General features: G+C 54.1%; 1 protein-coding gene across 2 annotated transcripts in view; it reads right to left on the reverse strand.

Annotated features, from left to right (window-relative positions):
• The window catches only part of STRN4 (striatin 4), a 16043-nt gene continuing 3452 nt past the window's right edge, over positions 1-12591 (reverse strand). For both annotated transcript variants that reach the window (XM_072608075.1, XM_072608077.1), the window contains exons 2-18: positions 11064-11167; positions 9159-9232; positions 8938-9016; positions 8351-8530; positions 7672-7813; positions 6707-6857; positions 6262-6375; positions 5795-5910; positions 4524-4699; positions 4386-4433; positions 3763-3884; positions 3300-3470; positions 2880-3020; positions 2223-2321; positions 1970-2056; positions 1266-1508; positions 1-1030 (exon numbers count right to left, since the gene is read on the reverse strand). In XM_072608075.1, the coding sequence (XP_072464176.1) occupies positions 1339-1508; positions 1970-2056; positions 2223-2321; positions 2880-3020; positions 3300-3470; positions 3763-3884; positions 4386-4433; positions 4524-4699; positions 5795-5910; positions 6262-6375; positions 6707-6857; positions 7672-7813; positions 8351-8530; positions 8938-9016; positions 9159-9232; positions 11064-11167 (1974 nt within the window). In that variant the 3' untranslated portion in view covers positions 1-1030; positions 1266-1338. The remainder of the gene's footprint in view (positions 1031-1265; positions 1509-1969; positions 2057-2222; positions 2322-2879; positions 3021-3299; positions 3471-3762; positions 3885-4385; positions 4434-4523; positions 4700-5794; positions 5911-6261; positions 6376-6706; positions 6858-7671; positions 7814-8350; positions 8531-8937; positions 9017-9158; positions 9233-11063; positions 11168-12591) is intronic.

A 12591-nucleotide genomic window follows, 5' to 3' on the forward strand; every position in this document is an offset into this window, starting at 1 on the left:
TCTTATTCCAAAGGTTTTATTGAGGCAAGTTTTCACATACAATTGGGGAAAGGCAGGAAGAGGAGTGGGCCAAGGATGGGCCAAGGACTGGGGTAGAGCTGAAATTGAGAGTGAAATAAATATACAAAGAAAAGCTCAGGAACCCTAGGGACAGGGGACAGACCGACAGAGACTATCACACAGTGATAACAACCAAAGAAGAGTATCTGGGGAGAAGGGAGGAGGGGACATCTGGGATTCCATTTAAAATTGTATTGATTTATACAGAATATACAGTGTGAAAAAGGGGTTAGAGGGGGAAAGAAGGGCTTCAACACCCCCACCCCAATGCTCCTCCCTAGAGTCAATGAGCCGTGCCTCTCCTCCCCCATGGGCCCCTGTCCCCAGGGGAAGCTGGGAGAGGAGCCCCCCCAGGCAGTTAATGCTTCTAGGGTAGGGGGGGAGCTAGTGTCTGCTGCGTGTGTGTGTGTGTGTGTGTGTATGTGTGTTTCTACGCCTTGGAGAGAGGGACACAGCAGCCCCAGCACCCACGCTGTGGTGACCCAAGAATGTGGTCCTGGGTCCCCCAGTCTCCCATTCTTTCCTCCAAACTGTCCATAGGCCAAGGGAGTATTCCCATGTGTCCCCCCGGAGCACCACTCTGACTCTCTTGGTCCATCTCAGCTGCCCCAGAAGAGGGGACAGTGAAACAGACGAGAATCCTAAGATAACGGGAGCTGCACCTCTCAGCATCACCACCCTGACCCTATGTCCAGCCCTATTACTGTGGCTCAAAGACCAATAGAAAGCTCTGGACAAGAGTCCAGGCCCCAGGGGGAAGGGAGGGGAGAAAAGGAACAAGTTCCTGAAGGGTGGGGAAGTTATCAGGTCCCTACTGGCTGGAGAGAACGGCTCCCATCTTCAACCCCAACAGAAATGGGGAAAGTGACAGAGGAGAGGGCCAGCCCCACAGGCTGCTAGCACCACGAGGCTCAGGGAGCTGAGGCATCTCACTCCCCCAGACCAGACATGGAGTGGAGGAAATCACCAGCTGGACAAGAGGAGACACATGGTTGGGCAGAGGTAAGTGGAAACCCAACCCCACTCCAATGATAGCCTCCTACAATTTCCCCCACCGCCACAGAGGCACACATTAGAAACAAAAGAATCTTAAGGTCTGCCCCCTCCCCCTAACTGTACTGGCAGAGGCCTGAAGCCCAAGGATGCAGGACTGCCCAGTCACATATAAAGAGTGCACAGCCACTATGGCAGCTTTACCCACTCACCTCTTCAGGCCCCCTGCCCCACCCCACCCTTCATCAGAGAAGAGTGGGAAGGGGCAGAGGGAGACATGGGGTGTCATACAAACACCTTGGCTAGGGCATCAGCCCCAGCGCTCGCAATGAGCGCCTTGCTGGGATGGCAGGCCACGGCATGAATGGCTTCTTCATGTTTCTTACGGTGTGCTGTGATCTCCTGCACACACGTCTTATTGTCCAGGCTCCAGAGGCGGAGGGAGCAGTCATGGCCTTGGGAGGGAAAGGAGCCGTTTACCAGAAATTTAGCTTCCTTCCTGCCTTACCATGCACTGACGACTCCTGCTCCAGGCCCAACCCTATAGTACCCGATCCTATTTAACAATGACCCTGGGAGCAAAGTCCCATGGGAAGTTGGGGCTAGAACTGGGACTAAAGCAGGGCACCCCTTCCTCAGTGCCATCCAGTCCCCATAGTTGCTCAGTCTTCCCTTGCTGACATCCCCCACTCTTGACTCCCCTGGGACCCAGCTCCAGCTTTCTTTCTCTAACTTTGCTCAGGGCCTACCCTAATTCCCCTAGACCAAATCCTGCCATGCTCCAACACCACCCCCAGACTCTGTTCTACTTAGCAAGCCCAAAATGAACCTCCCTTTCCTGGCCAGGCTGCTGTCCTGCTTCCTAGGACAAGGAGCATCTGGGGAGCAGGGATAGGCAAAAAAGCAGAGGACTTACTTCCAGACATCAGGAACACGCCATTCGGGTCAACAGCTAAGCAGGTCACCGCATCAAGGTGGGCAACCATAGAATGCACAGATTTACCTGTTCAGGTAAGAGCAGGTTCAAGTATGGGTCTGCTCCCCATAGACCTAACCTGCAGGGATTTTCGGCTCACCTCCCCATACACCTATCTCAGAGTCAGGCCGGGAAAGGGGGTATGATGGGTAGAGGGAATGTCAAGACAGGGACATAAGCCATCTGTTCCTACCTGTCCTGTTGTCCAGAAATCGGATGCCTCTGTCATCATGGGCAGTGATGGTAAGGGGCTGGTTAGGGTGGCTCACCACCTGGTTGATCTGGGTGGGACCTAAAAGGAGCAGAATGAGTAAAGAGCAAAAAAGAACAGATAAACCAATTAGTCTCGTCCATGTTCCTAACACAGGGCCTTAGTCTTCTGCAATCTGTAAAATGGAATGTTTAGATAGACGCTAAGGCTGTTTTTAGTTCTGAAATCCCCCATTCCATGGTCCCATCCAGCAATCTGTAAAGTGGAGCAAGGACAGCTGCTAAACGTGTACTAAATATGGAGTCACATTCAATATAACCAGCAGGGCTGGGATCCAGTTCCTCGAAGGGTTACTGTAGGCACATCGCTTGGCCTACCTCAGTTTCCCCATCTGTCAAATGGGGATAAGAACAGTACCTTTCTCCCAGAGGGAGGGCTTTATCCAATAAAATAAAATATGGAAAGCATATGGCAGATGCTTGACTTGGATCCTGTTTTCTACCCAAGAATCCCTCTCAGCTGCATCATTCTGTGATTCTGCAAAGGACAAGGGCCCGATGCTCCCCCCGCTTCCTGCCTCATGCCCCAGAAGTGGGAGGGAACAGTCAGAAAAATCTGTCGCCAGGGACCCCTGCTCACCACTGCTCCCTCGGGACTCCAGTGTGAGAAGGGCGCTGCCAGTCTCCAGGTCATAGAGGACCGTGTCACCTGAGCGGAAGGAAGCCACGGCCTGGGTTGGCTCTGTGCTGGTGAAAGCCACGGACGTGGGAATCCCATGTTCTGTTCAGGGAGAGAGAAGAAAAAAGCTCTGCAACAAGTCCTCCCACCCTCTCGCACACTCCCCTCCACTCCCCCAGCAGGTTATAGCAGCAGCCCTAGACCTGAGAGTTCAAGGTTTGAAGTCTGGCTCAGCCTCTAGAGAACAGGAAAGGGAAGGATGAGAGAAGACAGAGACAGACTGAGGCTAGACAGCAAGAGCCAATCACCTCTAAGGCCCCTCCAAGCACAGGTTTAGCTCCCCACGGCTCTCCCTTTTCCCCCACTTCCAACCCCACTCACCACCAGCTGTGTGGAAAGTACACAGGCAAGTGGGGCTGCTGCCACTGGGGTCCCAGATACGAATGGTGCCATCCGCAGAACAGGAGGCCAGACGGTGGGAAGTGAGGCTGAAGGCAAGGCCCCACACAGCATCCCCATGGCCCTCCAGGACACTGCTCAGCACGCCAGGGTCTAGGCCCGACCCACAAGGAGAAAATGCCAAGTGTCAGAGGGACCCAAGGCTGGATTCACCTCCCATCCTCCCAATCAGTGATGCAGGGCCACCTAGTCCCACTGCCTATTACGTACACACATCCCTCTGGCTCAACCTCCAAGGTCTCCAGAGACAGACTTAGGCCTCAGAAAGGAGAAGCACATAGGAGGGGTCTGGTAATGGGGTTGGGGCCCTGGGAAGGGGTTCTGGGGGCATGAGGCAATGTATAGTGGATGCCCAGGAGCCTGCAGGAAAAGAGAAGGCCCTCACCATAGCCATCATATGGGTCCATATTGAGATCGGGAATCCTCCAGCAGTGAATTCGGGCATCTGCTCCCCCACTGTAGCAATGCTCACTGTGACTGCCCATGGCCACTGCCAACACAGGGCCCCTGCAGAGGGAGGGATAGGAAGAGATGAGCCGCTCCTGGCAGCTCAGCAGGGACCCGACCCCACACCACCCTCAGCGGTGAGGCACTGAGCCCTGTCACAGCCCTGAGGAGCTGGGTCACAGGCTGGACCTCTGTTTCTAGAGTCCCTCAACCTGGTCCTCCAGTGACACTTCCTGTCATCTCCCCAGGGCACGTCATTCTCATCTGGGGGAACCTTGGCATGGGCCCTGCTTGTCCTGCCAATTTCTCAGGGCAATAACAAGAATCACAATAATATAGCTCACAGGTAGGGAGTGCCCACTGTGTGCCAGGTGCTCAGCTAAATGCTTTACAAACTGTCTCATTTGATCCTCCCAACGACCTTGGCGGGCAGCCATGCAGAGACTTGCCCAGGGTCCCAAGGCTCTTAATGAGGGTCTGAGGCTGGGCTTGATCTCAGGGTGCTCTGGATACTGTGGCACCCTCAGTGGCTTCACAGCAAAGGCTACCCTTTTTGCCCACCTGTGGGCCCGGAAGGCGTGGATGGGCTCCACATCCAAAGCAGCATTCCTGCACAGAAGAGAGGACATAGGATATCGGTAGACAGGTTGTGGTGCTCACACTTCCCCCCTCCCATCCTCTCTTAGGACCTCCACTCACTTCTTGGCTGTCACTGTCTTCTGCAAGTTCCAAAGCTTCAAAGTGCCGTCCTCTGAGGCTGTGAGCAGGGCCGACTCACTGTGATGGAAGGCCAGCGAGCGGATGCCATCATAGTGGGAACGGAGGGTGAATTTGGGGTTCCAGGTCTTTTTGAAGGCATCTTTGCTGTCAGAGAGCTGACAGGAAGAGAAGATAAGGCATCTCTCTGTGCAGCCCCTCCACACCCCCCTCTTCCACACCTCCAGGTGTATGCCCAACAGCTGAGGACATTGGGGACCCAGGGAGCCACTCATCCTCCTTGACCTGGTAGGGCTGAGAGAATCTCAGAGATCATCTGGTCTGCCCCTTTTTCTGTGGCATGCACCCCCAGGGGCCCCTCCTCAAAAGGTTTTAGAAGAGAGGAGTATAAAGGAAACCACACCCACGTATATACGTTTGTCTGGGGGGGTGAGAGGTTGGGGCTTCAAGGGCAGTCTTGTGGGGACAGAAACTTTGAGCTACTGCTGCCCTGTGGTGGCCCAGGCCGGCTGATTGCCCTTCCTGCATGGGGTCAGCCTGAGTACAGACATCCCATGAGCTTAGTCCAAATACAGTTCAGACTCCCCCAAACTCAAGTGAGCCAGCAGCCTCAGCTCCCCCAGCAGCCAGACCGCAAGCAGGGGTCATCAAGCCCCTGGGAAACTGATTCAACTGAAATAGTTATCAAGGCCTTTCCAAATCAAACTCATGGACCAGAAGACCAAGCTTCTCTGCCAGGCTTCAATCTGAAGGTCTCCAGAAACAAGGAGCTCACTCTCTAGAAAATCACCCCACTCCACTGTGGGCAGTAGATATCCTTCGCAGCTCCTGCCCACAGCCTGTCCCTCTGCCTCTGTGGCCACTCAGGCCCCAGGCTCTTGCCTCACTCCCTCCACCAGCAGCTGAGGATCATCCTCCTACCCCAACTCATGCCCGCTCCCAATGCTGTCCATCCTGTGCTACCCCTTGCCAGCCTCCACTCCTCACACACCTTCCCAGGAAAGGGCCAGGAAAACACTCCTAGGGTCATAAACCATAGGAATCTTGGACTATCTAATCCAGTCCCCTCATCTTAGAGATAACAAAACTGAGGTCTAGGAGAAGTGACTTTGCAAAGATCACACAGCTATTGAATAATCAGGCACATCTAGACAGCAGCCAGGGAGGACCAGGCTTAGAATTGGAAAGAAGCCTCCAAGGTCCTGACTCTAGGGGCACCCCAGGATGCCTGGGAAGGCAGGCCCCACACTCACATCACAGCTGAGGTCGTTGTCGTTGCTGACGGTGAGGTCGGCCAAGTCTCCCAGGCTCACCTCTCCACCCCCAATCGTGTCCATGATGAAGACGTCAGAGGAGAAGCCAAGGGAACCTGGGAAGCACAGCCTGCTCATAGTTTGGGTCCTGAGGGACACGTCCCACTCCAGACTGAGCTGAGGCCTCAAGGTAGGACCTATAGATTCTTCAAGCTGCCTGGCATTGCCTCCCTAAGCCAACCCCCAGCAAGCACCTTTGATCACTGATCCGCCTGTCTCTATTGGAAGTCCTCCAATGACAAGGAACTCACTACCATGCCAAGCACATCTGCTATCAGTTCAAATCCTTATAATGAGCTGACAACCACCCCCCTCTTAGTCCCTCCCTTGGTGCTGGCCCCAAGCTGTCTCCAAAGACAGGAGGGTGAATGCCCAGCCAGCTGGGCCTCAGGAGTCCAGGATCTCACCGTCATGGGGTCGAGGCTGTGGCGTGCCAGGGGGGGGCCCGGTCCCTTTTGGGGGCAGCCCGTCTACATCCCGGAGATCAGCCAGCATGCCCTGAAGTTTCACCCGCCGGCTCTCTGCCCAAGGGAGAAAGGAGAAAGGTTAGTGTCAAGGCCCCCTGGAAGCAGAGGCAGAGCTAGGGGGCAGGTATGTCACCAAGCAAGAATGGAACTCTTCTTCCCACCCTGGACCACAGTTCCCTCCCCCTCCCTCAGGCCTCCCTCTGAGGGCAGAGGTCAAGCCTGCAGACTTCCTCACCGCCTCCAGAGGGAGGTCCCTCCAGGAAGCTTGCCCGCCAGAGGAAGACAAGCTCAGGCAGGAAAGCAGCTGCAGGCTGGGAGGGAGAAGTGCTACTAGGCCGGGGCTTACGTCCTACAGGGAGCCTGGAGTAGGCCCCCTTCTGCTTACCCAGCTCAGTGCCATCCCCAGAGCGGCGAGCATCAGCAGGACCTTCCCCGTCCTCCCCGGAGCCCAGAAAGTCAAACTCATTGATGGCATCCTCGGAGTCTTCATCATCCTCCTCCTCATCCATTTCTGGGACCAGAGGCTTCGATGATAACTGAGGGAACAGAAGGCAGGAAATTGGGAGCTGATGCCCAGCTAGAAGCCACAGGGCAGGCCCCAGATGCCCCTCACAGATGATCAAGCAGCTCTTGTACAAGGCCCAGATTCCTCTTGCCAACAAACACTTTGTGTATAGACCTACAGCAGCCTCCCCACCACACCCCTGGTCAGATCCAATGCTAAGCCTGGCATTCAAAGCCCTCTGGTCTGAACCCACTAAGCCAACCTCATCTTCTCCTGCTGTCACTCAAACACACCAACCACAGAATTAATTAAAAGGCCCCTCAGCCATCTTCTGAGTCAGGCTCCCTCATTGCTCCAAAGTAGGAATCACAAACCAGGAAGCAGAAAAGCCAAGATTCAAATCCAGGATTCTGGATCTGAGAGGACAGCATCAGCTGCCATCCTCTCCTTCTCTCTCATCACCCCCTGCTCTCCTCCCTCCTCTCTCATCAGCCCCTGCTCTCCCCCCTCCTCTCTCATCACCCCCTGCTCTCCCCCCTCCTCTCTCATCACCCCTTGCTCTCCTCCCTCCTCTCTCATCACCCCCTGCTCTCCCCCCTCCTCTCTTATCACCCCCTGCTCTCCCTCCCTCTCTGCCTCTTATCTCCCCAGCCAGACTCTAAATTCTCTGAGGGAAAAAACAGGGCCCCACTCCTTCTCTATCTTTGTGAGGCACAAAGCAGGCAAGCCTCCAGGGCTGTCACTGTCAACTGCCAGAGCAGAAGATGGATTGAGGAAGAGCTCTTTGCCCCCTCTCCACCTGCTCAGGCAGCAGACCTCCCAGGAGCTGGCCCAGGCAGCCCCACCTTGACCCGCTGCTTCTTGGGCTGCAAGCTATCCAGCTCCTCCTCCTCATCACTGTCTTCATCCTCACAGTTCTGCAGGAACGGGATTTTCTCCAATACAGAGCTGCCCAGTCGCTCCACAGCTTCCTTCCCTGCAGCATTTCTGTCCAAGAAGTGAAAGGGGTTCACAGGAGCCCAAGGCAGAGTCCCAGGCCCAGTTCTCCTCAGGTGACCTCAGGCTGTAACGTCCCACGAGGGCACCCCAGACACCCAGCCACCACTTGAGCCGGGCCTCTCTTTCTGTCTCTCTTATGGCTGCCCAGAGGCACAGGGGGGCACCCTGAGCCAGCAGGAAAAGAACAGTCAGCCCCAGTCAGGCCTGACAGACCAAGGCCTATGCCTTCTGACCTGATGATTGATGCTATGGGCAGAGGCCACTCTCTGCAAGAGTTTATATGATAAATCCAGAACTCAAACATGCCTGCAAAAACACTGCAACATATGTAGCAGACATCAAATGAGGTCATACTTGTCAAGTGCAGAGCCATTCCTAGCACACAGCAGGTGCTTAACCAATGCTCTCCTCAGACAGGGAGTCATCAGCTTGGGGAAGCAGGGAAGGAATGGAATTGTGGGCTGCAGGACAGGAAGAGATGGCCCCAGGACACACCCAGACAGAAGGGCAGAGCTGGGGCCTCACCTTTTGATCTGCTCCTCAATCTGCTTTGCCAACACCGACTCCCCCGCAGGAAGCCCTCCCGGGGGACCATCCCCAGGCTCGGCTGCGCCGTTCAGTTCCACAGAGCGGCCTAGCAGGGAGCGCACGCGCTTTGAACGCATGTCCAAGATGGTGTCCGTGTAGCCCACCTCCTCCAAGTACCTTTGAGGAAGGAGGGAAGCAAAGTGCTTTGGGGGCAAGCCTTAGAGAGCCCAGAAACTCTGAGGCAAAGCCAAAGAAGGGAGGGCAGGGAAGGGTGCTCATCTTTCAAACCAGGCATTCTCTCAGCCAAGGAGGAGGTCCCCCAAGGCAAGGGCCACTAACTCCTTCCTTCCCCCAGGCACCACTCCCCTCCCCACACCCCCATCCCCCACCCCCACCCCTAGCTCCCTGGCTCCTTTCTGCTCATCCTCCCTCAACCTAAAAGGCAGGATCAAAGTGTGAGCTACTTTCAGAGCAGAGTCAGTCCCAGGCATGATGGGTATCACCAAGGATCCCCCAAGTTCTTTCAGAAGTATCACCCCTGCAACCTTCAGAGGCCTTTCAACCGCACCCCACATCCCACTTACTGTCGGAGCAGTTGCCGGCCTTCCTTCCATACCAGCTGGCTGCTCTCCAAGGACACCGGCTCCACAGGCCCATTGGGGACTGACCAGAGAGAGAGACTAAGGTGATGGCCCTGACAGCAGCTAGGCCACCTGCAGGGGCCAGGAATTGGAAGGAGCCCATGCCCCACCAGAAATCCTCCCACCAACTCCCCCCGATCCATCCAAGGGCCAGCTCCTCACACCTTGCTCCAACATGTCTGACTTCTTCTCTCCTTGGTTTGAGTCAGTCCCAAACTTGAGTTTGTGATACTTGGCTCTAAAAGAAAAGGAGGCTGTCAGTAAAGGCTCCCAGTCACTCACAGAATCCATTCTACATATACTGATATGCTTTGGTTTCTGATATGGCAAATATCCACGTAACCCACATAAACAAAAGCTCTTGGTGGATCCTCAATAATTTTTAAGAGTGATACCAAAAAGTTTGAGAAGTGCTGGACTAATTCAGACTTGAGAGCAAAAAGGGACCTCAGAGAGCCGCTGGGCCAAACTGCTAGAAAGCAGTTGTGTAAGAAGGCAGATATAGTGTCTGAGGCCCTGGGTTTGCCCCTCAAGCTGGGCTTGGGATCTGTGTGACCCTGGAGACTTCTCCCCCAGTGTATGTATAGTCCAAATAAGGGATTTTAACTTGGGGTGCTATGGATTGATTTCAGGGGTTCTATGACTTTGCAGGGAAAAAACCTTCTATTTTATTTCACTATTTACCATTTCCTTGCTATTTCATTTCCTGTACTTCCAGACATAATTGTGGGAAGGCATCTGTCCATCCCTGGGTTTTCCCAGACTGTCCAAGAGGAGCAGGACCCAAAGGAGGTAGAGAGCCCAGAATTCCTGACAGGGCTTCCCCCTAAACTACACTGCCTTCCGGCCTCTTTGGGCCACTATCCTGACTGGGCAAGTGACAGCAGGCTCAGCTCCCCCACTCAGCAGCCTCCAGCCGGGTGGAACAAGAGGACATTGGCTTTGAGGGCAAGAAGTCTCAGCTGGAATCTGGCTCTGGCACCTGGGCAGATCACGTCCTCTCTCTGAGCCTCAGTTTCCTTCTCTATAAAACAAGGCCTCTGAGGCCCCCCCAACCTCCTGGGCCAGGCTGAAGAGAGCATGTGGGCAATGCTGGTGCCCTGCCAGGTGAGAATCCCTTCAGAGACGTGACATGAAGCAGCTAGACCTGAAAGAGAGATGGCTTCCGAGGGCCATGGGCACTGTCCTCACAAAGGTCAAGGACCCTCCAAAAACACAGCAAAGAGCAGAGCTTGGGAGTCCTGGAGAGGTTGATTTCAGGTCAACTCAAAGAAAATCTTCCTGACAACCAGAGGTGTCCACAGTGGCACGGGTCGCCTCGGCAAGAAACAGGCTGCCCGTCCCTGGAGGCCTGATGACCACTTTTAAGAAGCTAATCACATCACAGAAGGATCCAGAATTTCAAGAGACTTGGAAAGTCACCTAGTCCAAAGCCTGGAGATGCTACCACCCACACTCCCACAGGGGAGATAGCTCACTTGCAGGAGAGCCAGGATTACCAGCTGAGACCCCTGCTCCTTAATGTACCGGTTCTGGAGCCAGGGAGGCCCTCCACCCCCAACATCTATGACCTCAATGGCCTGTCCTAGGCAAGTCAGCTAGTTTCCATAGCCCTCAATTTGTTCTGCTGGAAAACAAAGAGGTTGGACCAGAGAATCTCAAAAGTCCCCTGTCAGCACCTGCATGCTCAGATCACTTCTATTTCTTGTTTCTGTTTTTCCACGTGGTTTTGTAACCCTCTAGTTGTTTCATGTGTCAGTGTCCTGGCTCCCAAAAAGCCCTCTGGAAACATGGTCTTCTATCTACCACCTTCTCTTCTTGTGTCCTTGGCCACAGCTGGGCCAATGGCTTTGCTGCTGCTGTTACCTTGGCCAGGCCATGTACTCAAGACAGGCCCTCCACACTTCTCAGCTGGCACGACTGATTTCCCCATGAAGCCCCAGAAATAGTCCTGGCAAAGCCAGCCTAGGAGCTGAGCCCGAGGCTCTCCCGACTCCCTCCAGCTCTAAAATTCTGCCAAAGAGCCCCAGGGGGTGGGGGCCAAGGGCGGAAGGGGGAAGCTCACCCACCGTTCTTGCTTTAGTGCAAACTCTAACATTTTGATCCGTCGCACCAGGTCCGTCTTAAGGTTCTCTTGCCCCTTTCTCTCCCCTTGGAGAAAAGCCACTTGGGCCTGAGATGAGGAAAGAAGGAGAAGAGAGAGGGCACAGGTTAGGGGGCAGGAGATATAACATACCATGGAATACTCCAGATTTCAAAGCAACGTAAGAAAAAGAGTCCTTAATAAGCAGAGCTATCCAAAAACAGAATGCCCTGCTTGGCAGAATAAAGGAGTAGTGAGTCTCCTGTCTCTGGATGTCTTCAGGTGAGAGCCTAAAATGCTGCCGAAAAGATTCCTGCCTAGTTATCAACCAGTTAAGTTAGTCTATGATGTCTCCTGCTTAGGTTAGGAAAGGAGAGCCCCAGGTTAGGGCCCTGCTTCCCCCCTCCCTGGCCCCCTCACTTCACATCCATCTTGCTACTCAAGCTGCCAAATTCATGTCCTTTAATCAGTCACCTTTCAAAATCTGCCCTGAACCTAATGCTTTCCAACTCAAGCTCAGTATCCAAGTCCTACTCAGAGTGGACCCTACACTTCCCCTCCTATGGGCTTCCCAACCGTCCGTAAAATGAGAGGCTTAGACCAAGCAGCTCTCTAAGGCCTCTTCTAACGGTAAGGTCGAGGGTTTAGCTCCATCCATGTGAAGCTCCCACCTTCTCAGGACCCTGACTGTCACCACTCCAGCTGAGCTTATCCTACTCTCTCCCTAAAAGTCTGTATCACCCACAGAGGATCTTGGCTCACCAGGAAAACCATGCCCTTAGAGGGCAGATGTGTAGCCCCCAAAGTGCTGAGCATGGGGCCAGCACCTTCCTGATTGGTGAAAGGACTTCATGGGGCAGTCCCTCCTTGGGTTCTCTTTCTGCCTACTATCCTCTGGCCCTCTCTGCTCTGAGTGTCTTGTCCCCTAGTCAGAACCTCTCGGTCAAGAACATAAAATGGAAAGAGGAAGACCCTTGGGGAAGGATAGTTGGGATAAATCAACAGAAAAAGCTTATACTGCCTTCCCTATGGTTTCAAAGTCTCATCAAGAAAATCTCTTACCAAGGCCTCCTCTTCTTCTTTTCTCCCAACTCAATCTGTCTGCCCACCTCAAAGTTTACCGTAGGCAAGTAGAAACCTTCCCCTGCAGCCATAATTCTGAGATTAGCCTCCTTCCCAAAGGGGTCAAGGGGATCTGCCAAGCAACCATTCAGAAGCCTTGCTCCGAGGGGATGAGGAAGAACACAGCAGGATAGTGAAGGAAAGCAGACAACAGGAGGTGAGAAGATTGCCCCTCTCCCTACCCAGGGATGCCACACACACACAGAGACACACACGGACACACACACACACACACACACACACGCCCAGGAACTTCATAAAAGATGGCTGTTCCCCATTCCCCACCCCTATACTGTTCAGTATGGGATCTCACAGTCTCCAGCACAACCAGCGTCTCAGCTCTGCCTCTCCCAAATCACAAAGACTGAGGTGAAGGCACTCTCTCCTCCCCA

This window comes from Notamacropus eugenii, chromosome 5, assembly GCF_028372415.1.
Source record: "Notamacropus eugenii isolate mMacEug1 chromosome 5, mMacEug1.pri_v2, whole genome shotgun sequence".
Lineage (NCBI taxonomy): Eukaryota > Metazoa > Chordata > Mammalia > Diprotodontia > Macropodidae > Notamacropus > Notamacropus eugenii.